At 41.2% G+C, this 25598-nt stretch overlaps 1 protein-coding gene across 3 annotated transcripts in view; it reads left to right on the top strand.

Annotated features, from left to right (window-relative positions):
* Positions 1–4408: 4408 nt before the first annotated feature.
* The window catches only part of LOC132821071 (CD48 antigen-like), a 55829-nt gene continuing 34639 nt past the window's right edge, over positions 4409–25598 (top strand). For 2 of the 3 annotated variants that reach the window (XM_060833588.1, XM_060833586.1), the window contains exon 1: positions 4409–4851. In XM_060833588.1, the coding sequence (XP_060689571.1) occupies positions 4797–4851 (55 nt within the window). In that variant the 5' untranslated portion in view covers positions 4409–4796. The remainder of the gene's footprint in view (positions 4852–25598) is intronic. The other variant, XM_060833587.1, reaches the window with a different exon arrangement.

Raw genomic sequence — 25598 nt, 5'->3', positions numbered from 1 at the left:
AGAGAAGGCTGGAATGTCAGGAGGAGGATTCTGAGGGTTGCTCAGCATCTTTAGAAAAAGGAGGAGGAGGAGGAGGGGGTGGAGCCTGATGTGTCCAAGTGCCTGCAATCACTCACCTAGATGTCATGAGAAGCCCATGACAAACTAATCCAGGCATGGTTCAAATAATCTGACTGTGAGATGGCAGAGCAATGCTGAACCTGCTGTTCAATCAGGTCCACCACGCTCTGCAATACATAGCAATTCCAAAGTCAGAACAATCTTTGTTCGTCTTTCACTGGTACATCATTTTACTAAGATTAACTCTATTTGAAAGGTAGGAAGGAACAACGGGGATGCGTGGGCAATGGAAATTTAAAATAAAATGAATGATTCATTAAAATTTTGCATTACATTAATACATTGACATTTTCATAGTCACTCAAGTGAATCTCCTCATGCTGCGTAAGATTGTTTTTCCCCAGGTACTCCTACATAATGCTTCAGCAGTACTAGAGGCAGCTGTTTACTCCCCTATCAGCAAGGAGTCCCATTACCAATATTCTCTGAGATTTTCAAAGAAAGCTCCATAGCACCTTCATAGAACATTGAACACAGAAAAGTACAGCACAGAACAGGCCCTTTGGCCCATGATGTTGTGCGGAGGTTAATCCTAATGTAAAACACAGTAACAACCTACTCACTCCTCAACTCACTGCTATCCATTTGCATGTCCAGCAGTCACTTAAATGTCCCCAATGACTCTGCTTCCACCACCACAGCTGGCAACGCATTCCATGCATTCACAACTCTCTGTGTAAAGAACCTACCACTGACGTCTCTTTCATACTTTCCTCCTAATATCTACAAACTATGACTCTTCGTAAAAGTCAATCCTGCCCTGGGGAAAAGTCTCTGGCTATTGACTTTATCTGTTCCACTCATTACCTTGTATACCTCAATCAGGTCTCCTCTCTTCCTCCTTCTCTCCAGAGAGAAAAGTCTGAGCTTATTAAACCTTTCTTCATAAGGCAAGCTTCAAGTCCAGGCAGCATCCTGGTAAATCTTCTTTGCACCCTCTCCAAAGCATCTGTATCTTTCCTATAGTAGGGCGACCAGATCTGGACACAATATTCTAAGTGTGGTCTCACCAGGGACTTGTAGAGCTGTAATTCAGGCAAACTTGGTGATTGGTACTGGAGGCAGAGTGGGCTCTAATAAGTGGATGTTGGGGTGTGGGGGAGCTAGGAATGGAAGTTAGATGACCAGAGTTCAGAGTTCCTATAGCTTTGTTTCCTTTCTTTATCTACCCACTCATGGCCTAACTCTCACTTCCTTGCAATCCACGAACAAGAGGGAAGTTAACTGCACATCAGTAAAGTGTTGAACAATCAAGGCAAAGCTTTTCTCTTATATAAAGTGGCAAAGAGTGCAGGACAAGAATGCACACAGTTCTCTGCCTCATTCAATGCTCCCTATTACTTTTTCAATGGATCTCATGCCAGCACAGGAACGTTGACATATCCTGGCACTCATGTCCAAGACTGTCTCCTCCAAACTTTCTCCAAGGATGGTCAATGCTTTTGCAAGTTTATTTAAATCCAAAAGTGGGTTAGCAGCTAGGCTGTTACATTTAGGGGCAAGGGACCAGGCACTTCCTGCAGAAACATGCAGGCCCATGGAAAATCCCAGTCAGTTTCCCTTAATTGGCTTTACCTGGCCCTTCATGATCCATGTCAGCACCTTTCACATGTGAGAGTGTAGCTTTCATCCTCCATCTCACTTTTACTTGAAAACAATCTGTTGAGGATTTGAAGAAAGGAAACCAGCATAGTAGCCATCAGAGCAATGTTTACCTTCCCCCCGTTAAACCCTTCACTCTCCTTGTATCACAAAGCTAGTCCCTTTTTTTATCTAAAAGCTGTTTCTTGGCTCAAGGAAACTCTGTCCTTGACTTCTGTTCAGAGGGGCAATAAACAGGGCCGGGATCTGATCAGTCTGATTTGGTACAGAGATGAAAAGAATTTTGAGAGGTATTTTGTTTATATGTAAACTGATGAGACTTCAGGCCAAAGTGTTCATGTTTTAGAAGTATAATGTAAGGGGATTGATCATCTCTTTAGCTGAGCTGAGCAGATTTTAGTTCAGTCTTGAACTGGGAAGTTCAACAGGGAGCTGTGTGAAAACTTTCTCTCTTTTCTTCCCTTCAACTTCAACCTATAAGCATGTGTTCCATTTAAACTGGGTTTTAAACGGAGTTTGCTAATTGAGACTGTTGTGTATATTTGGAATAGCATCATTAAGTTTAGTCAGATAGGTTGAGTTCTATAGGGGTTCTTTATTCTGTTCTTTGTGTTTCATTGTGTAATTTTGTGAACAAATTTTTATCTGTTTTAAAATCTAATCGCCAACCTTGCTATCTTACTCCGGGAAATTTTCACTGTACACTTAGCAAAACAAATTGTAAAATTATGGTCTGGAGCTGCCTGCTTAAGAATGTTTTGAATGGTTTGGCCTAGTCTGTAACACTTGGACCTGAAAATCAATCTCATTATGCTGCTACTCTAGAACAGTGCCCTTTGTAGATGGCCCTTAAGGCTCAGTATCTGTGTTCTGCTGAGCAGTGCTTAACATAAACCAACATGTAGGCTTTCTTTCTTTCATGGGATTTGGGCACCAGTGTTTATTGTCTGTCCCTAATTGCTTTTGAAAAGTTGGTGGAGTATGACTTCTTGAACAGTTACAATTCCTCTAGTATAAGTATACTTATAGACAGTGTTGTTGGGATACCAAGTGGATCCTCCAATTCTATTCATTGTTTTACTCTTCCGCAACAATGGCATGTCAAGCTTTATTGGAGGGGGTCATATTGAATCATAGAGTCATAGAGATGTACAGCACAGACACAGACCCTTTGGTCCAACTCATCCATGTTGACCAGATATTCTAAATTAATCTAATTCCATTTGCCAGTATTTGGCCCACATTCATCTCAACCCTTCCTATTCATGTACTCATCCAGATTCCTTTTAAATGTCATAATTATACCAGCCTCCACCACCTCCTTTGGCAGCTCATTTCCCACTGCATGAAAAAGTTGTCCCTTAGGTCCCTTTTAAATCTTTCCCCCTTCATTTTAAACCTATGCCCTCTAGTTTTGGACATCCCTACTCTGGGAAAAGATCTTGGCTATACACCCTAAACCTCTAGAAGGTCACCCCTCAGCCTCCAATGTTCCAGGGAAAACAGCCCCAGTGTATTCAGCCTCTCCTAGCTCCTCTCCTGGAGCTCAAATGGCAACATTATTGTAAATCTTTCCTGAACCCTTTCAAGTTCAACAACATCTTTCCTAAAGCAGGAAGACCAGAATTGAACGCAGTAGTCCAAACCTGACCTAACCAATGTCCTGTATAGCTGCAATATGACCCTCCAAATCCTATATTCAATGTACTGACCAATAAAAACAAGTGTACCAAATGCCTTCTTCACCACTCTATCTGCCTGTGACTTCACTTTCAAGGAACTACAAACCTGCATCTGAAGGCACTATCAGTCAGAATAGATAAAGGTAGGTGATTTATTTACAATTACACATGTTTAATTAATTAATTTATTTATAATTAAGTTAAAATTCACCAGTTACCATGATGGGATCTAAACCTATGTCCCCAGAGTACTGCATGGCATGTCCTCAGAGTGTGTAACCTCTTCTGAAAGCTTCTTGGTTTTCTTCTGCATGTGTCCTGCGTTAGTTGTAAAACCCCTGAGAATTGAAAAATCTCACACACAGAGTAGGCATCACTGTGTAGATGTTCACCTTTCATTATTAAGAATGAGAGGCATCAACACAAGTTAACGTAAAATACCAAATAATATTCTAATTTCTAATTTTGTCACCAGGTGTAATGGAGATTCCTATCTCTCCATCACCATTGACCCTTCGAGCCTCCATAGCCTCCTCTGCAGCAGCATCAGGGTAATTATCACTTGTGGACCATCTAACCCCAGTTTTCTGACTCTCCATCATTATCATACACTCTTTGTCTTCGAGGAGGAAATGTACCTTAAGATATGTAAAAATTGGAAATTGTGCAGGGGATAAAGTGATAACATTCGTAGGTGTTTCTGAGTCTTGGTGTGAGATTGCACTGAGATACTATTTCCAACTGCAAGGTATGAACTCCGATTTCTCCAGTTTCCTCATTTCCCCTCCCCCCACCTTGTCTCAGTGGGTTCCCTCAACTCAGCACCGCCTTCCTAACCTGCAATCTTCTTCCTGACCTCTCCGCCCCCACCCCACTCCGGCCTATCACCCTCACCTTGACCTCCTTCCACCTATCACATCTCCATCGCCCCTCCCCCAAGTCCCTCCTCCCTACCTTTTATCTTAGCCTGCTTGGCACACTCTCCTCATTCCTGATGAAGGGCTCATACCTGAAACGTTGAATTTCCTGTTCCTTGGATGCTGCCTGACCTGCTGTGCTTTAACCAGCAAAACATTTTCAACTGTGATCTCCAGCATCTGCAGACCTCACTTTTTTACCCCATGTTTGTTTATATCAGAGAGAGGAAGTTGTAGCCTTGGGAGGAGGGTGAAGGCGGGGCCTCCTCGCCAAGGCAATGCTTCATTCTTGAGAGTGAGAGAGGGAGGGAGAGGCGAAGGAATCTGTTGTCAGATATTTCGACCGTTCCTCTGTTTTTGAACGATATGTTATTAAGAGTGAGTCCTTAATCGGGTGTTTTTTTTTTCCCGGGGACAGGAGGGAGTGACCCTTGCCGCTCCAGGCTGCGCCATCTTCCTCCCGGTGGAGTGCACCATGGCCCCGCTTCGTGCCGCTGCTACCGCCGCCCTTTTAGTGATCTTGGCTCTCGGTAAGTGAGTGGGGGTGGGGTGGAGGTGAAACGCTAGTCTGGTGTGGTGTGGAAACCCCCGGGCCTGGGCGAGCAGGAACAGCCGAGGCCGGTGCCAGCCACCCAGGCCCTGTGTCGTTACCCAGTTAACGTCCCGGCACCGCCCGGAGCCGGAGCAGGCCTCGTGCCCGCGCGCGCCCTTACTTAGGCTCCTGACCCCGATCAACTTTTAATTTCCTCAGAACTTTCATTAAGCTTTCCTCTGTAAATATTGAGACAAAGTAATTATTCAACGTGTCTGCCATTTCTCTGTACTCATTGACCGTGTCCCCCAATGTTAAAAATCGCACACAACCAGGTTATAGTCCAACAGGTTTATTTGGAAGTAGAAGCTTTTGGAGTAGGATCATAGGACCCAGAATTTATAGCAAAAGATCAGAGCGTCATATAACTGATGTAATATTTTGAACTAACCTAGATTGCTGTTTAGTCTTTCATTTTTTAAAATTGGCTTTCAAGTTTTGATTCATTAATATGTAAATCTCAGAACTTCTTTCAAATCACATTCCTGAGATAACTTATGGTTTTATAAAAAAGATGACCTCTCAGCTCAGACAATGCATTAAAAGTGTGAGGTTAGAGTCTTATGTATTCCAGTCTTTAGTCAAACTGGTTCTATTTCCAAAGTAGGTAGTTATAAGGTGTCACATGCCTATAGATTGTGTGCTTTTTGAACAAAATAGAATATACCTGCAAATACAAATCGGCAAATACAAATTCACCCATAGACTTTTATGTATGCATGTGCATGTGAGGGAGACAGCGTGTGTGTGCGGGTCTGATAGAATATATGCCTGTGGGAGGGTGTGCACATGGATATGAGTGTGAGGGGTGTGTGCGTGTGCCTGAGAGAGAGAGCATGTGTATTAATGAATTGAAACCTGCAACCCAATTTAAAAGATGAACGACTTAAGTTTGTTTAATATATCTCATCAGTTGTATGACAATATGATCTTTTGCTTTAAATTCTGCCATATGATCCTGCTGCACTGGCTACCTGACGAAGGAGCAGCGCTCCAAAAGCTTGTACTTCCAAGTAAACCTGTTGGACTATAAGCTGGCGTGGTGTGATTTTTAACATTCTTTAGTGGACCAACATTGCTCCTGACCACCCATCTCCCCTTTTATGTAACTATATAATTGTTTCTTGATTTTGATGTCCCTGGCAAGTATCTTTCATAATCCCTTTCAGTAGCTATTTTGAGCTGCTGTGTAGCCCTTTGCTGATCTTTGCATTTTTCCCATTCAGCAGAATCTGTGCTCTTTTGTTCATTTTTGTAAGCCGCCTTCATTTTATGCTGACCGTTATCTCTTTAATTGACAAAGGCTGTCTTTTTTTCTGTGAAGTGGAGCTTTTTCCTCTCAGGGGTATGAACTTTTCGTATTGTGTTAAATGTTCCTTTAAACATCCTCCACTTTCTTCAGTTGTTTTGCCTATTAGCAGATTTTCCCAGTTGATAATTCAATCTGACTCATTTAATTAGTTCAATATTGCTTGCCCCCATGTTATAGTAGGTTCACGCTCCAGAAATTCACTACCTTTCTGATGGTAGCATGTTTGCCCCCCTCAGTCTATTTTAAAGTGAGAGTCCCCCATTAAAACCATGCTGGCTTTGCAACACAGTTCTCTAATTTCTGCTTGTTTACAATCTGGCACTTCAGAGCTGCTACTGGGGGCACTGTTCACAACACCTATTACAGTTTTAAATGCTTTCCTGTTCCTCAGTTCCACCCAGATGATTTCCACTGAATGCTTTGCCTTCATTTTATCCTCCCTCACCATTGATGAAATTTTGTTTCTGATCAGTAAGGCTACTCCACCTGCTTTGCCATTTTCATGTTGTCCTGTGAACCTCATAACTGTATATTTGGTTCCCAGTCCCAACTATCCTGCAATCACAACTCCGTAATGGCTACTACCATAATCTGATTTGAATTTGTCTGCAGCTCGATTAATTTATTCTTTACACTGTGTATTTGTGAAGAACTTTTGGACTATACACTAACCTGTCCCTCAGCTTCATTCACTTGTTTATTATTTCTCTCTTCCAGTTTAATAAATACACTTACAGTTTTATCATTACTTGCTGTACTTGAAACTGTATTCTTGACTGTTTCTTTATTCTGTTATGTTAATTGATTTTGAAACTGTATAGGCTTCCTGTGAGCACACCCCCTCCACCACTTAATAGCTCAAAATCCTTGTGACCACCTGTTATGGACCAGACTAAGCCCCATAAAATATATTAAAAATATTTTTGTTCGAGAGAAGAAGATTGAGAAGTGACTTAATTGAGACATATGACATAATCAGAGCATTGGATAGGGTGGACAGTGAGAGCCTTTTCCTTTGGATTGTGATTGCTAGCATGAGGGGAAATAGCTTTAAATTGAGGTGTGGTAGATATCAAACAAATGGCAGAGGTAGTTTCTTTACTCAGAGCAGTAAGGCATGGAATGCACTGACTGCAACAGGTCCTGGGCCGCCTCTATTGCTATTCCTTTACCACCTGACATCCGGAGGAAGAACACCTCATCTTCTACCTTGGAATCCTTCAACCCCATGATATCAATGTGGACTTCACCAGATTTCTCAATTTCCCTCCCCCCGCCTTGCCCCAGTTCCAAGCTTCCAGCTCAGCATCGTTCTCATGACCTGTCCCACCTGTCAATCTTCCTTCCCACCCATCTGCAACACCCTTGTGCCCAACCTATCACCTTTACCCCCACCTCTATCCACCTATTGCACACTCAACTCTCTTCTCCCCAGCCCCACACCGATCCCATTTATCTCTCCACTCCTGAGGCTCCTGCCTCATTCTTGATGAAGGGCTTTCTGCCTAAAACATTGATTTTCCTGCTCCTCGGATGCTGCCTGACCTGCTGTGCTTTTCCAGCATTACTCTAATCTTGCCTGCAACAGTAGTAGACTCACCAACTTTAAGGGCATTTAAATGGTCATAAAAATATGGATGAAAATGGGATAGTGTAGGATAGATAAGCTTCAGATTGATTCCACAGGTCGGCACAACATCAAGGGCCTATACTGCGCTGTTATGTTCTATGTTAAGGTAGTCCAGACCCAACGTTTTCTTATTTTAAAGGTAAGTGTAAGGCATTATGTTCCAGCTACAATTCGATTGGTCAAACTACTTGACATTAAGCAAGACACATTTTAGTTTTACACTAAAGTTGAAATACAGACAAACTAAAAGTAAAAGAATTAGCTGAACTGTAATTCAACAAAGTACTTGACAAAAGAAATATTAAATACCACTAACTGTTCTAATGTAGTAATACTATGCAAACACACCTTTGGCAAAGGCAAATTCAGTTAAATAGATTGTCTCACATGCAATTCCATCAGCAGGAAGAGAACCCCAGCTTTTAGCTATAATAGAGAACAATAAGAGCTCCCGCATCCAGCTTCAAGACCCCAGCAACTGCAGAAACCTAAAATTAAAAATCTTGGTTCTGTGGGAGCTTGACCTCACCCATTAAGGCTGCTTCTATTGTTCTAACTTTAAAAAAAATCCTATGGCCTCACAATGTGTTAGTCTATTGGATTTGAGCAGACTGCTAAGAATCTGTATCTCAACCTTTCTTTTTTTTTTAAAAAAAGGACAAAACACACCACCTCAAAACCATAGTTTTGCCATACACCTTGCCTTTCCACTAACGTACCAATCTGAGATCAGTTCAGGTGGACCCTGTCCCAACAGTGCAGTCCCTTTCTGTCCAAGTAGTGATTCCAGTGTCCCTCAAAGTGGAATCTTTCTTTCCTGCACCACTCCATCAGCCACACATTTGCTTCCCAAATTTTCTTATCTACATGCCAGTTTTGCATGTGGATTGAGTAATTATCCAGATATTATAATCCCTGAGTTCCTGTTCTTTAATTTTTCAGATTCCTGATCTTTCCCAAACAGGACCTCTTACCTACCTTGCCAATGTTGTTGATCCTAACATGATCACAGCATCTGGAACCTTACCCTACCACTCCAATATCCTTTCAAACAGGTATCATACCATAACACCAGACAGGAGCACACCATGTGGGACTCTGAATTCTGCTTACGAAGGATAGTCTCCATACCACTAATTATAGAATCCCCTACCACCTTTTTGCTCCCCTTCCTTGAATGCTGTCCTGTGCCATGGTTCAGACCTACAGTCCTTTTTCCTCATCCACACAGAGAGCAAGTACCTCATAGCTGTTGACTTTGTCCACCAGCTGAGGCTCCTCCAATGCTAAATTCAAGATCCCTCTATCTGCCTCATTTGTTGTCATACTCACCTGTCTCTGACCTCTGACTAGTGAAACAATTAATCAAAGGGTGTGATTGCCTCCTGAAACACAGCATCTAGGTAGCTGTATCCCTACCTGATGTGTCATAGCTAATTAGCTGGAGTCTGAGCCTCAAATACAATGAACCGGAGTTCCTCGAGTAACCAACATTTACTACATCTGTGGTCACTATGAACCACTATTTGAATCCACCAGTTCCCATTCCATGCAGCACATCACATGGCCCTGCATGTCTAAATTTTAGTAGTTTTGAATTTGTGTACATATCTTACTGTCTTTAATTTTTACTCTAAAATATTTCTCTAATTCAACTTTAATGTAAAAGTAACATAGAATAGATATTCAAGTTGACAGTTCCTTACCAGACAATGAATTTGCATCTTTTCCTGTCATGTCACTTTATTTCCTGCTGTTTCTGATCACCGGGTCGCCTCTCCCTCTCCAGATCACTGTGTCCTGTCATGCCTGAAATTTCACAATCTTACTTTCATATTATATAGCAGAAGAAATCACCAGTGAGAGTGCAGGAGTGAATGATCACCTTCTCCCTGTTTCGCCATATTCCAATTACACTCTAATGCAGCACCCCAGCATAAACCTCTCTGACTCTTTACTGTGTCTGCTGTCCTGGCTGAATGTTACGCTCTGTGGCTCCTAGTTATCTGAAGTACAAGGCCTCCAAACACATGAATTTTTTGTCAGTTAAATAACATTAGGTTTCTACTGTTTACACTTCAGGAGCTAAAAGTAAGAAAGTTTTGCTAAAACTATACAAGGCAGTAATAAGACAACAGCTGGAATACAGAACAGTTTTGGGCCCCTTATCAAAGGCAACATATTCTAGAATTGGATGCAGTCCACAAATAGTTCAGTTGGCTGATACTGGGTATGGTGTAATTGACTGAGGAGACGATGCCTCGTTGGGCCTGTACCTGTAATTTAGAAGTGTGAAATGCAGTAGTATTGAAACATACAAGATTCTTAAAGGACTTGATAGGGTAAATGTGGAAAGGTTGTTTTCCCTTGGGGAGAGATTCGGACCAGAGAGCATAATCTCAGAATAAGGGGTTGCTTATTTAAGACGGAAAAGATTAGTCTTTCTGTGGAATTCTTTACTGAAGAGTGCTATCAAAGCTTGGTTGTTAAGAATATTCAAGGCTAAGATTTAAGGAATCAAGGGGGTAAAGCAACAACATTTGAGTTGAGGATTATCAATGTAGAATGGTAGAATAGATTTGGTGGGCTGAATGAACTAGGAGAAAGTGAGGACTGCAGATGCTGGAGGTCAGAGTCAAGAATGTGGTGCTGGAAAAGCACGGCTGGTCAGGCAGCATCCGAGGAGCAGGAGAATCAACGTTTCGGGCTAAAGCCAAATAGCCTACTTCTGCTCTATAAGTTTTGGTCTTGTGGGGCTACCTTAACAGTCAGTCTATTGAGGCACAGAAGAGAAAGTGCTTACATAAGTGGATGTCTGAAGACTGTTCATTTTGGTGATTTTTAAAAAAAATACTTGCTAAGTTTAAAAGTTTATACCATTGCTTTAGGAATAAGGTTTGGTCTGAACAGTAGATCAGCTTCTCTGCGGTTTGGAAAAGATGATACAGGTCGAGTTTGTCCACCTGAGGGGACAGGTGGCCTTCTGTTTAATATATCAAATGAAAGATAGCACCTTTGACTCAGTGTCAAACTAGGTTATATGCTTTTTTTCCTTCCCATTTGTTCAGGTGACGTGGGAATAAGCATTTGTTCCCTATTCTTATAGCCTAAGATATGGTGGTGAGAGATTATCATGCACTGTTGCAGTCCACATGGTTCCAGTGAGTGATTTTAAAATAGTGACAATGAATAGACCTAGATATTTACTAATGACTTGAAGGGGAACTTGCAGCTGATAGTGATCCAGTGCATCTGATAACCTTACTCTTCTAGATAGTTTTGGTCATAGTTTGAAGGATCCTTAAATGAAGGGGCCAAATGCGTGGTTGCTAAATTTGCTGATGAGACAAATATGGGAGGGAAAGTCAGTAATGTGCAGCCACCTCTATTTAACATATATAATATCCTTTGTAACTTCACCAGTTTGGCAACTAGCCTTTAGGACATATAGTGCTAGACCAAACAGTCATGGATAAATCCATCTACAATAGATGGATTGGTTAGGATGTGGTTGAATTTTTTTTGGATGTTCTCAGCACCTGCTATAACTTCAGACTTAGATATGTTCTTAAAAACCTGATCAATAGCTGTGCTTGGTATGTGCATTGAAGCTGCCTATCCAGAAGACCTTTATGACTTTGCTACTCTCAGTTGTTCTTAATAGTTATGTCCAATTTAGAAGTGTATTAATTTCTGGAGTTGAGGGAGGTGATCAGCTGCATGTTTCCTTGATTATATTTGTTCCTGGTTCATTGAGAATTCGTGGGATCCAGAGTTATTGTTGAATACTGTCTGGCAACTTTCATTTGTATACCTTTGAGCTGCAACCTATGGTTGGCCTATTTTACCAATAGCACAGGACTGAGCAGGATAGCGATGAGGTGTTTGGGTGTAAGGTCTGATTTAGTGAGTATGACTGTGTCAACGTGACACAATCTATGTGACAGCGTTGTCAATTTTGGCATAATTTCCCAGATGTTATTGTGTCTGATGGCATAACAAGTTAGATGTGCTTTTGTTACTTGAGTGCGTATATTGACATAAAGAGGCCTCTCCGTTTTATGTTTCAAATTTTCAGCAGTGATTCAATGTAACTATGTGGCTTACAAGGCAAAAATCCAAGGGCAGTTAGGTATCAGTTGTGTTGCTGAAGGTCTAATGTAAGATATAGGCATTTGGGGTAAGCAAGGCAGATTTCCTTTAAGGACATTGGATTTGATGGCAATGTGATTTCCAATCAATGGTTTAATAACATTTGTTACTGAATGCATTGCATTCATATTTTCTCATTTTAAATACTGGTGGGATTTGTATTCCTATCTGCGGAACATTAGTCTAGGTCTCTGGACCATCAGTGCACTAACATTACCAAAATTCTATTGTTCGTTCTTGTCTTGGTTCTTCCATCCTTACTTCCTGCAACAGGCATGAAAAAACTGTGGGCTTTTCCATCTGAGAGATTTAAGTCAGCTTCCTATACCTCAGTTCTACCAATTCCTTCAGCTTTTCCCTCATCCTGGTCTAATCATTAACCTCATTGTGGCCTCTCTCTCATGAATAATAGCTATACGAAATAAGAGCAAAAACCTGCAGCAATATTAAGTTTGTAGCTGATTTTTCAAAATCGACTGTCTTCCCACATTATGACATTATTCCCTTAGTATCTAAATGTACTCCGTGTCTGAACAGCAAAAGTATCCTCAGCTGACAAATCCAAAATTCACACTCTTTGAGGGAAGTCATTTACCCTCATCTCATCCCCTCCATATTCCCCAACTTGGGAAGCATCCAATCTTTTAAACCCCTTGTTCAGATATCTTTGTATACTTCCATATATCTGTTGAACTTAGATTGTCTGTCATTTTTCTAAATTCTTGGGAACATAGACCTGGTCTACTCTGAAGACAATCCCTTCAACTCTCAAACCAATCTAGTGAACCTTTGTTGCACTTGCTCGAGTCCAGGTAAGGAAACCAAAACTGTAAACAGGCCTCACACATGGTCTCTCGAATGCCCCATATAATTTTAATAATACTACTTGATTCTTATTCTCCAATCCCTTTCTAATAAAGGTAGTATGCAGGGCTACCCTCATATCCACAGGTCCGGGTTCCATGATTTTAGTTGCCCACGATTTACCGCAGCCCAAGCATAATATAGGGAATCTTCCGGAACCAGAGCACTGCTGAGAAGGCAAGTTTCCCATTTAAATGAATGAGTTCACTCCTATCTACAGCTTCAGGCTTCTGTGCTATAGGTCTTGGACATAATGCTGAGGATACAGGAGGACTACTGTAATTGCTGTCCTTATTGCTTACTAAGTTATGCATTAGCTTTGTGATTCATGTACAAGGATCGCTGGTCCCCTCTGTCAATGTTTTCTTGGCTTTATATAAAAAAATATGCTTTTGTACTTTTCCTTTGAAGTGAATAACTTTAAACTGCCCCATGTTATATTCTGTCCTGTCTTTTTTCTTCACCTGCCTCTTTTCATTTTAATCTATTTGCAAACTCCTTACTATCCTTTTTTTTAAACCTTCCTTTGCATTGTCAGCAGAGTTGGATACACTCCACAGTCTTCTGCCCCTCTGCTTGATTCTTCCTCCAAGCATACCTTGTCCATTGACCTATGACCTGCTTGCCAACTTCTTTGACAGTTATTTTAATTGAAGATTGCTCCCTCTATTTTCTCCCTGTTCAGCCCTTAATCACTCAATTATGCTTGATATCAGCAGCAGTGCCCAGTGATTTTACATTGACCTATTTCCTTTCAAAATCCACACTACTTATTCTCTCCTCAGCAATAGATGTCCAACCTGTTTCAACTTTCTTTTCTCTCCTTGGCAATGCCTTCTAATACTTGTTTGATCACTTAGGTCTGATCAATTTGCATTGTTGAACCTTCTTTCAAGGGCAGTATCTAGTGTGACTGTAGCTGTGGTATAGTTTTTCATCTTGGTGTAGTTTGTTTCTTCAGGATGTTCGACATGACTATTCCATCTTCCTCCACTACCTGTCCCCTTTCCACCTTCATGAATCTGCCTCTATGTAGTTGCATTCCAGCTTGTTCTAATGCATTAAGATGTATTTCTAGCAAATATGTCTCCTACTCTCCATAGTAACTTCAGACTTCATGTTTTAGTTGAGAAATTAACAAACAGGATGCCAATATTCCTTGGCTGTTGAAATAGTCTAAGTATCCCTGGTTCTGTTCTTGATGGGGCCTTGCCAAATTTCTTGGCAGGAATTAAAATCTGCTCTACTGTATGGTCTACTCCTTTTTTTAGATTAACCCTGCTTCCAGTAGATTCACATATTTCATGAACTGTAATAGTAATAATTTGGTATCAAAATAAGTTATCTGCTTAGTGACATTGGCAACTGGGTTGCCTCAGTTAGTATAGAGTTTGATTGGAGGCAGCCCTCGAGGGTTAATGGGGGAAATGACTGGTGTTTTGCAAGGTCCTACTGTCAGTGCCTTGCATTAAAAGCATTTAAAAATCTTACATTTTTGGAATAACTTGGCTGATTCTTTGGTGTTTGCCACATCCTTTTTTTTAAAATATGCTACTGACCTTGTACTGACTTTTGTGTGGCTTAACCAGTTCCTTTTAAAGTCAAAATATTATAGATTATTGGAAATCTGAACTAAGAGCAGAAAATACTGCAAATACTTAGAGGGTCAAGCACTTTCGCCTCAAGAGAAACAGGTGTAATGTTTCAGATTTGTGAACTTCAGAACAGAGAGTAACTGACAGTAATTTTACACAGGCTTCATGATCATTATCTGCTGTGAATTACATATCTTTAGCACAATTTTGGTACACAAAAGTCATTAATTTGTATTTTTCCAAGACCTGATAATCAGCACCATTTGTGGTGATTTGTGGATAATCAAACCAATATTCGACCACCCCATATGTGCACTTGATAGTTTAAGTGAGCTTGACAAACTTTATTTCCCCAAAATCTGTCATTGTTGCTGTTCTTTGTATGTTTTACACTGGTTTTAACCCTGGAGGACTTAATGTTACTTGCATTTCACATTTCTGGCTGAAGGATGTTACCATCTATTTCTTTGTCGGCTACAATGTCTTTTGATCGGAACACAATACCAAAAAAAAATCACAAATAAAGATTATTGCCTAGCTCCTACTAATACCTACTTACATTTTGTATTTTCTATACAGTAAAGGTTTGCTAAATTGTTCCCTGGGATGAAGGGGCAGTCTCATGATGAGAGATTAAGTAAATTGGGTCTGTATTCTCCGGAGCTTATAAAAATGAGACACAATCTCAACAAAAATGAGAGTTTCAGAAGGGGGTTGATGGACCAGACATTGAGAGGTTGAGTTTTAGACGCCTGACCAACAAAAACAGAGGCAAAGTATCAGGATCGGACACCAATCAATTAGGATTGAGATGAGGAAAAATTGCTTCATTCAAAGGGTTGTGAATCTTTGAATTTCTCTAACACAGCTGGTTGTAGATGTTCCCTTGTTGAATACATTTTAAAGCATATTTCTGTTCTAGGGTATGAAGGCGGTACTAGAAAGTAGAGATATATCCCTAGATAAGCCACGATCATATTGAATGGTAGAACAGGATTTACAGCTCTGTGGGCTACTCTCCTATTTCCTGTATATTAATTTGAATTTCCTGTTGCTGCTAGTGAAGGTTTTTTGCTGGTTGTCAGCATTGTTTATTAACTAGAACATTGAAACGCCTTCATTTTTGGTCAGACTCACATCATCCTCCATTGATAAGGTTTTAGCTTTCAGAGTTCCAAATTGCTTGCTAGTTATTACGTTGATTTGTATATGTCATGAAATCCTTACTGATGATTAAATAAAATGGAGAAAGTAATACCTGAGCAAGTAAACCCATTAAGAGAGAGCCTTTGATCTCCATTGTGTTCCCTTACTATACCGTTAATACTCACCAGCGCACATTGTAAAGAACTTGCATTACTATAGTGCCTTTTAAAGAATGCTGAATGTGGAAAATGGATGCCAAGCCAGGGAAAGAGGTGACCAAAAGAGGAGGTTTCTGAACAAGTGTTTGAGCAATCTGGAGATTGAGAAGTTGAGAAGGACATTGAGAAGTGAGGAGGTGCAATGATGCTTCAAGGGGATTTGGAGAAGCTAAGTAAGTAGGCATAAATTTGGCAGATGAAATACAATGAGGAAAATTGTGACGTAATCCAGTTTAGTGGGGAAAAGTAGAAATAGAGTATTTTTCAAATGGTGTGAAGCTTGCAAGTGTTGAACTTGAACTTGTGTGACCTTGGTCATGAGTTGTCAAGCTCAAAATAAGCAAAGTTAACATGAAGGTACAGCAAGCAATTAGATAAACTACATGTTGGCGATCATTGCAAGAGGATGTGAGTACAAGAATAAAGATGTTTTACTGCAATTTTATAAAACCTTGGTGAGATAATGGTTAGAGTTGAGGATTGGGGTTAGATGGTGGCCTAGTGGTATTATCACTAGACTATTAACTGAGAGACCCAGGTAGTGTTCAGGGAACCTGGATTCAAACCACACTGGCAGATGGTGAAATTTGAATTCATTAATTATCTGGAATTAGTCTAATGATAAACATGAAAAAAATTGCTGATTGTCAAGAAAATCACATCTGAGCTTGTGGCGTAGATCAAATTTGGCAGCATCACAGTGATGTGACTGCAGGGGGATCAGGTCTGGGAGCTAAATATCTAAGGATGTATGTCCTATCGAAAACACAGGCAGGTAGGCAGAGGGAGTGGGGTTGCCTTATTAGTACGAAATGAAATTAAATCAATAGCAAGAAATGATGTAGGGTCAGATGATGTAGCATCTGTGTGGGTACAGTTGAGGAACTGCAAATGTAACAAAACCATAATGAGAGTTATGTACAGGCCTCCAAACAGTAGTCAGGATGTGGGGCGGAAGATAGAAGAAGGTGTGAGATAGAAAAGGTGTGTACGAAAGGCAAGGTTACAGTGATCATGAGGGATTTCAATATTCATGTGGACTGGGAAAATCAGGTTGGTGGTAGATCACAAGAAAAATAATTTGTGGAATGTCTACAAGGTGGCATTTTGGAGCAGTGTATGGTGGAGCCCACTCGGGAACAGGCAATTCTGGATTTAATGATGTGCAATGAGACAGACTTGATAAGGGAGCTTAGGGTGAAGGAACCCTTTGGAGGCAGTGATTGTAATGTGATTGAATTTACTCTGCAATTTGAAAGGGAGAAGCTGGGATCAGACGTAATAGTATTACAGTTGAATAAAGGCAACTACAGAGACATGAGGGAGGAGCTGACCAGAATTGACTGGAAGAGGAACCTAGCAGGAAAGACTGTGGAAGAGCAATGGCAGAAGTTACTCGGATTAAATTAGGAGACACAGCAGAGATTCATCCCGAGGAAAAAGAAACATGGTACAGGGAGGACGAGGCAACCATGGCTGACAAGGTAAGTTAGAGACCACATAAAAGCAAAAGAGAAATCATATAATGCAGTGAAGTGCAGTGGGAAGCCTTCAAAGACCAACAGGGTCATAGAGTCAGAGATGTACAGCATGGAAACAGACTCTTCGGTCCAACCTGTCCATGCCGACCAGATATCCCAACACAATCCAGTTCTATCTGCCAGCACCCGGCCCATATCTCTCCAAACCCCTCCTAGCCACATACCCATCCAAATGCCTCCCAAATGATGCAATTGTACCAGGCTCCACCACATCCCCTGGCAGCTCATTCCATACACATACCACCCTTTGCGCGAAAAAGTTGCCTCCCCAGGTCTCCCCTATATCCTTCCCCTAAACCTATACCCTCTAGTTCTGGACTCCCCGACCCCTGGGAAAAGACTTCGTCTATTTATCCTATTCATGCCCTTCATAACTCTGCAAACCTCTCTAAGGTCACCCCTCAGCCTCCGATGTTCCAGGGAAAACAGCCCCAGCCCGTTCAGCCTCACCCTGCAGCTCAAATCCTCCAACCCTGGCAACATCCTTGTAAATCTTTTCTGAACCCTTTCAAGTTTCGCAACATCTTTCTGATAGGAAGGAGACCAGAATTGCATGCAATATTTCAACAGTGGCCTAACCAATGCCCTGTATAGCTGCAACATGACTTCCCAACTCCTCTACATAGGACAACTAAAAAAGAAATAGAGGGAGAAGATTAAATATGAGGGTAAGCTAGCCAGTAATATAAAAGAGGATTGCAAAAGTTTCTTTAGATTTATTAGCAGCAAAACAGAGGCACAAGTGGACATTGGGCCACTGAAAAATGGTGCTGGAGAAGAAATAAAGGAGGACAAAGAAATGGCTGAGGAACTGAACAAGTACTTTGTGTCAGTTATGGTGGAAGGTATGAGTAACATTCCAAAAGTTCAAGGGCGTTAGGACAGAGGTAAATATAGTGACGATCACCAAGGAGAAGGTGCTAGAAAAAGTGAAAAGTCTGAAGATGGATAAATCACCTGGACCAGATGGATAAATCACCTGGACGAGATGGTCTACACCCCAGAGTTCTGAAGGAGATAGCTGAAGAGATAGTGGAGGCATTAACGGTGATCTTTCAGGAATCACTGGAGTCAGGGAGGGTCCCAGAGGACTGCAAAATCGCTGATTTAACCTCCATTTAACAAGGGAGTAAGGCAAAAGATGGGAAATTACAGGCTGATTAGCCTGACTTCGGTCGTTGGTAAGACCTTGGAGTCCATTGTGGAGGATGAGATTTCTGAATACTTGGAAGTGCATGGTAAATAGAGCTAAGTCAGCATAGTTTCCTCAAGGGGAGGTCATAACTGACAATTTTGTTACAGTTCTTTGTGGAGGTAATGAACAGGTTAGACTACGGAGAGCCAATGGATGTTATCAACTTGGATTTCCAGAACGCCTTTGACAAGATGTCACACAGGAGGCTGCTGAGTAAGATGAGAGCCCATGTTGTTAGAGGCAAGGTACGAGCATGAGTAGGGGATTGGCTGTTTGGCAGAAAGCAGAGAGTGGTGGGGGGGTAAAAGCGTTCTTCTCAGGATGACAGGTGAATACTGGTGTTCCGCAAGGCTCAGTGTTGGGACCACAATTTTTTCACTTTGTACATTAATGATCTAGATGAAGGAACTGAGGACATTCTGGCTGTGTTTGCAGATGATACATGTTAGGTGGAGGGATGGGTAGTATTGAAGAGGCGGGGAGGCTGTAGAATAATTTGGACAGGTTGGGAGAGTGGACAGACAATTGACAGATTGAATACAACATGGCAAAGTGTAAGGTCATGCATTTTAGTTGGAAGAATGGAGGCATGGATTATTTTCTAAATAGGGAGAAAATTCAGAAATTTGAAGTGCCAAGGGACTTGGGAGTCCTAGTCTAGGATTCTCTTAAGGTAAACTTGCAGGTTGAGTTGGTAGTTAGGAAGACAAATACAATTTTGAGAGGACTAGAATATAAAAGCAGGGATGTCCTTCTGAGGTTTTTCAGGGTCTGGTCAGATCATATTTAGAATATTGTGAACAATATTGGGCCCCATATGTGAGGAAGGATGTATTGGCTCTGGAGCAGATCCAGAGGAGGTTCATGAGAATGATCCCAGGAATGAAAGGCTTAACATATAAAGAACGTTTGAGGATCTGGGAATACACTCTATGGAATTTAGAAGGATGAGGGGGGATCTAATTGAAACATACAAAATACTGAATGTCCTAGACAGAATGGACATAGGGAAGATCTTTCTATTAACAGGAGAGACGAGGACCCAAGGGCAGAGCCTTACAGAGTAAAGGAAGACCCTTTAGAACAGAGATGAGGAGAAACGTCTTCAGCCAGAGGGTAGTGAACCTATGAAAAGCATTGCCACAGAAGGCTGCGGAGGCCAAGTCATTGATTATATTTAAGTCAGAAATGGATAAGTTCTTGATTTTCAAAGGGATCAATGGTCAATGGCCTAATTTCTGCTCCTATGTCTTATAGGCTACTAATGTCCTTTTAGGGAAGGAAATCTGCCCTTACCTGGTCTGGCCTACATGTGACTCCAGATCTACAGCAACGTGAATGATTCTTAATGGCCCTGGGGTCATTTGGGGATGGATAATAAATACTGGCCCACAGTCCATTACTAAGTTTTAAAAAAAAAGGTTTTGCCTTATCTCAAGGAAAATACAATCCCTCTATAGAAAATATAATTCAACCTCAACAAACTAATTCCTGGGATGGAGGAATTGCTCTGTGAGGAAATATTAAATAGACTGGATCTTTATTTGGAGTTTAAACGGAAAAATAAATGATCACATTTATACCAGATACAAAAGTTTTTCTGAGGATTGACAGGGTAGGTGCAAGGTGTTTCTGCTGGCTGAAAGGTTTAGAACCAGGGACAGAATTTCAGAATAAAGTTTGAGCCATTTTTAACACTGAGATGAGGATGAATTTCTTCAGTCCTGGAGGGCTTTGGAAATTCAATCATTCAGTATGTTCTTCAAGACCGAGATCAACAAATATCTAGCTATTAAAACATCAAGGCTTATGAAGATAGTGCAGGAAAATACTTTGAGATGAAAGATCAGCTATGATCTCATTGAATGGCTGAGTGGACTCGGAGTTTAATGATCTACTGCTGCTCTTTTTTTATCTTAAGGATTCTAGAAAGTATGTTCCAATTGGATGATTGTGAAATTTCATCCAGAGGGTTTGGGAAGTTGACAGCAAGTATATAACAAAGTATTGGATTGTTCGGTAGGTAGGATACAGGGTTCCAGTCAGTTGCACAGATTGAATGGGATGAAGTCAGGGAAGATATAAAAATGAGGATTTTAAATTTAATATGTATGGGGAGGGGTGGAGAGCTGATTTTGATCAGTAAAGAAAAGAGTTTTAACTGACTGAGTTAAAGAATGTTACAATGAATGGAACAGAATTTTTTTTTAAATTGGAGTTTTTGAAGGCTGAACTTTGAGAAAAGAGAGCGTTTAGAGTAATTGAGACCAATGGTGACAACACTTAAAAATGAAATAAAAATAAACATTTAGACCAGTTTTGAGATGTTATAAAGATGGAAATGGTTTGTCATTCTGAGGGAGAGGATATGGTCTCTAAAGCTAAATTTGGCAATGAAACTGTTGCTGTGAATATAGTTTACTTGAATAATCTGTAGGTGTGGCTGCCACAAGCATCTGGGGTCACAATTTACAAGAAATTGATAATACTTTACTACCTTAAGTTAGACACGGTTCAGCAGCATGTCAGCTGCTATGACAGTGAGCCTTGAACAGAGAATGTGTTTGATAAATGTAGCTATTTCAAATGATCTCAGTCTCCATTTCCTTTGGAGCATTCTTGGTTTGGGGTGCTATCCAGCTTACACGTGGCTGGGATCAGCACAGGGATTCTGTCTCGAGTATTTTTGCTACCCCTCCGCCCCCCCAACCTGGTTGATGTATAGTAGCTCTTAGTGCATGTGAGTTGGGCTACAGAGTCTTCTGGGGAATTTTGGGGAAATTTCGTAATGCTAAAGTGAAAAAGCAAAGACTGTTGCTCATATACTAATTCAATTTGGTGACATGCAAGACAATGCTTTTTAAGTAAAATGGGTTTTTCCACAGCTTTTTAGGGGTGGGACAAATGTTTTCTAAATGCACAACTGAGCATATTGTTTACAGAATGGGGAAAATCCAAGTTGTTAATGCTTGTGTTTTGGGGGAACTTAGTCTGCCCTGATGTACTTGAGGTCTGGAGCAGATCTTCAGTTCTCTGGATAGTGGAATCAAGGGTTATGGAGATAAGGCAGGAAGCGGATACTGATTAGGAATGATCAGCCATGATTATGTTGAATGGCGGTGCAGGCTCGAAGGGCTGAATGGCCTACTCCTGCACCTATTGTCTATTGTAGGTATTGAAGAGGATGGAACAACATGTCCTTCCATAACACAATAAATAGGAGCAGACATAGACCACATGGTCTGTTCAATCAGCTTCACCATTCTGTACATTCATGACTGATTTTGGATTGCAGATCTGAGCCAGCCTTAAGTGCATTTAGCCATGCAGTATCCATCTCCTTCTCACACAAAGAATTCCAAAGATTAACAGTGCTTTAACTGAAACAGTTTCGCCACTTCAGGTCCTCAATGATCAGCCCCATATCCTGAGTTGTACAACTGTGTTTTAGATTCCCAGACCAGCAGAGGCATTCTCAGTGTCAACCGTGTCGAGCATTTTGTATGTCTCAATGAGGTCACCTCTCAATCTTCGTCATACATGTATTGCAAAAAAATACATTTTTCGTAAATTATCTAAAATATATTACGAAACAGTTTGCTTCAGATATGGTGGAAAATACTGTAAAACCATGTTCCTCATTTGAGTGTTTACAATGTCAACCCTCTCAGTCCATTGGGAACAATGCAAGTCAAAGCAAAAGGCTGTATGCAGTGCTCAATCAAGGCAGAGGAGAGGGAGCAGCTCTGCCTGACTCCACGTTTCATCAGGCAGCTTTCTGATTCTCTCCCATTGATTAATATTTCTCTATTGATGTTTCTGTCGAGCAGTCGGATCCAATTGCAGAGTCCCTCCCTGAAGCCCATTTTGGAGAGCACATCCCTCATGTAGGTGTGTGATATCCTGTCAAAGGCCAGGCTGCTGAGGCAGATGTCGAATTGCTCCCCACTATTGATTTTTAAGGGGAAGCCTCACTGTCTATGATGTTAGCTTGAGTTCTCTGTTGCTTTTGGCTCCAGCAACCAGTAGAAAATTTCTCCATTTAACTGAAAGCAAAACCAAAACCCTTTTGGCTCTGTGTGAGAGCCTGACCCCACCCACTCATGACTGTTTTGTCTCATTTTTAAAACAAAAACACACCCAGGCAAAATTCCAAGCTGTTTACCAACTGCTTGGCTGAAGAAGACATTGCATCACCACTGTTACACTACTCTGCAGGAGAAACAAGATAAAGCACATCTCTTAAAGGTCCAATACCGTCATCGATACCTGAAGTAACACATTTTTGCCCTTACAGCCTGCTGAGTCAGCCTCCCTTGGCCAGATTTGTTTTGATTTACTTTTTGTTACATGTACCCAAGTACAGTGAAAAGCTTTGTTTGCAAACAGTACAGATAGATAATAGAAAACAAGGACAGACAGACATAAGGTGAAAAATAAGCTTGGGCAGTGTAAGGCATACAAAGTTCCATCGCATAGGATGTGCGCTAGACGAGATGAACATTAACAAGGTCAGGATTATTTCAAGCTAGAAAGTCTATTCATCTGTGTAATAATGGCAGGGAAGAAGCTGTTCTTGAACCTGCTGGTGGATGTGTTCAAGCTTCTGTATTTTCTCCCTGATGGAAGTGGTTCTAGGAGAGCATACTGGGGTGGGATGGGTCTTTGATCATGTTAGCAGCCTTTCTGCAGCAACATGAGATATAAATGGAGTCCACGGATGGGAGATTGGCTTCCGTGAAGCTCTGAGCTGTGCACACCACCTTCTGTAGTTTCTTATGGTCCCGGGCAGAGCAGTTGCCATACCAGGCCATCATGCACCTGGACAGTGTTTTCTGTGGTTCATCTGTAAAAGTTGGTGAGAGTCCTTCTGAAGATGCCAAATTTCCTGAGGAAGAAGAGACGTTGTTATGCTTTCTTGACTGTTGCATCTCTCTGGGAAGTCCAGGACAGGTGGTCAGTAATCGTCATTCCAAGGAACTTTATGCTCTCAACCCCCTCAGCTTAGCTGACCCCTTGAACCCACATCTGTTACACTCCATCCTTCCTTCTCCATTACCTAACTTAAAGTACTGCCACCCAAAGTCAATCATGGCCTGGCATGGATAAATACACTCTAAAGAGGAGAAAGCAGTAGCAATGCATTCAAATCCAGGAACATGACCGTCATGCCTGCTACCACACCACGTCTGTGCAGTCGTGAATATGAAAGCAGGAATTGCACACTTGCATGGAACCTTCACTCTTGTGAGCAGGTCTTTTAATGAGCATGCTGTTGAGCTGCCTTTTAAAGTTCCCAAAACTTATTTGCAGACTTTTGTCCTGTCATCAAGCAGCTAAAATTTTGGACTGTCACCCAGTTGTGTTCCCCTTCCTGCAGTGTTTTTCGCTCCTACAGGATGGCACAGAACTCTGTCCAGTATTCCAGGTGGGGTCTTGCCAAATCCCTGTACAGTTGTATCCAAACTGTGTTTTTTCCTCTGTGTCCCACTCTCCTGTCTCTTTTACTTTAAAATGTCCTGGACTTGTCATGTACAAGTAGTATCAGTTGTTGGTTCGTGCTGACTTGTAGGCCCTTAAAGATGGTCATTTGTGGAAAATTAATTGCAATTTGAAACTATAACTCCATTTCTTTCTTGGTCTGTGAAGTGACTTAGATGCTAAATTGAGGATAATATTTAAAAATGGAAGCCATGCTAATTATGCTAATTCTATCTGTCTCAGGGGTCATATGCGTAGGGAATAGACAGAGACAAAACAGCAATTTTAGATGGTGGAAGCCCTTATATCCGTTCTGTGTCTAAATGTACATAATTCAAACTTAGCAATTGTAAATGGCATGAGCTTGAATGAAATTATTAAAAATTATTTTTTCTGGGGTATACTAGCTTAACTCTATTCGAGAGTCCCAAATTGAATAACCATATTTTAGGCTTGCATTGATCTGAGACCTGATAAAAGAGATAACATGTTTATTCTTTAACTATAAATGTTGCAAAATGGCATAGTCCCTTCTCACTCATCTGCATGTGTTTTCTGGGAATGTCTTTGTAGACATTGAATAAAACAACATCAAATCATGTCATAATTCTAGGTGCTGAGTAACATCAAGCTTTTTAACTCGTTTTCAAGAAAATAATACAATAAAATACACGACAGCACAGCAACAGGCCCTATGGCCCACCAAGCCTGCGCCGATTCCTAATCCTTATTTAGATCTGCAACTGATTGTTCATTATCAGTTTCTATCCCTCTGTTTGCCTCACGTTCTATCAAGATACACATTAAATGTTACTAACATGCCTGCCTCCACCATCTCCATTGAAGATGTGTTCCAAGCACCCATCACCCTCTGTGTGAAAAGTTGTCCCTGACTTCTCCCCTAAACTTTCCCCCTCACACCTTGAACCTATGCCCTGTTGTAGTTGACCTTTCCACCCTAGAAAAAAGCTTCTGACTATTTGACTCCCTATTTATGACTCTCATAGTTTTGTAGACCTCTGGCAGGTCTTCCCTTAGCCTCCATCTTTCTAGGGAAAACAATCAGAGTTTATCCAACTTCTCCTCCTAACTAAAACCATACAGACCAGGCAGCATCCTAGTAAACCTTCTCTGCACCTTCTCCAAAGCATTCATGTTCTTCTAGTAGTGTGGTGACCAGAACCGCGCACAGTATTCTAAACGTGGCCTGACTACAGTTTGTACAGGTGTAATGTAACTTGCTAACTTTTATTTTGGATGTCCCAACTTTTGTATTGAATGCCCTGACCAATAAAGACAAGCGTGCTGTATACCCCCTTCAATATCTTATCCGCTTGTGTTGCCACTTTTAGCGATCTGTAGACCTGGACACACAGATTATTCTGTATGTTAGTGCTCCTAATTGCACTGCCGTTTAGTGTAAAATTCACGTCTGAATTTGACCTTCCAAAATGCATCACCTCACATTTGTCCAGATTAAACTCCATCTGCCATTTCTCTGCCCAGATTTGCAATCCATCTATATCCCACTGTATCCTTTGATGGTTCCCA

Source organism: Hemiscyllium ocellatum, chromosome 12 (assembly GCF_020745735.1).
Source record: "Hemiscyllium ocellatum isolate sHemOce1 chromosome 12, sHemOce1.pat.X.cur, whole genome shotgun sequence".
NCBI classification, from domain to species: Eukaryota; Metazoa; Chordata; class Chondrichthyes; order Orectolobiformes; family Hemiscylliidae; genus Hemiscyllium; species Hemiscyllium ocellatum.
This window is presented reverse-complemented; position numbering and strand designations above follow the sequence as displayed.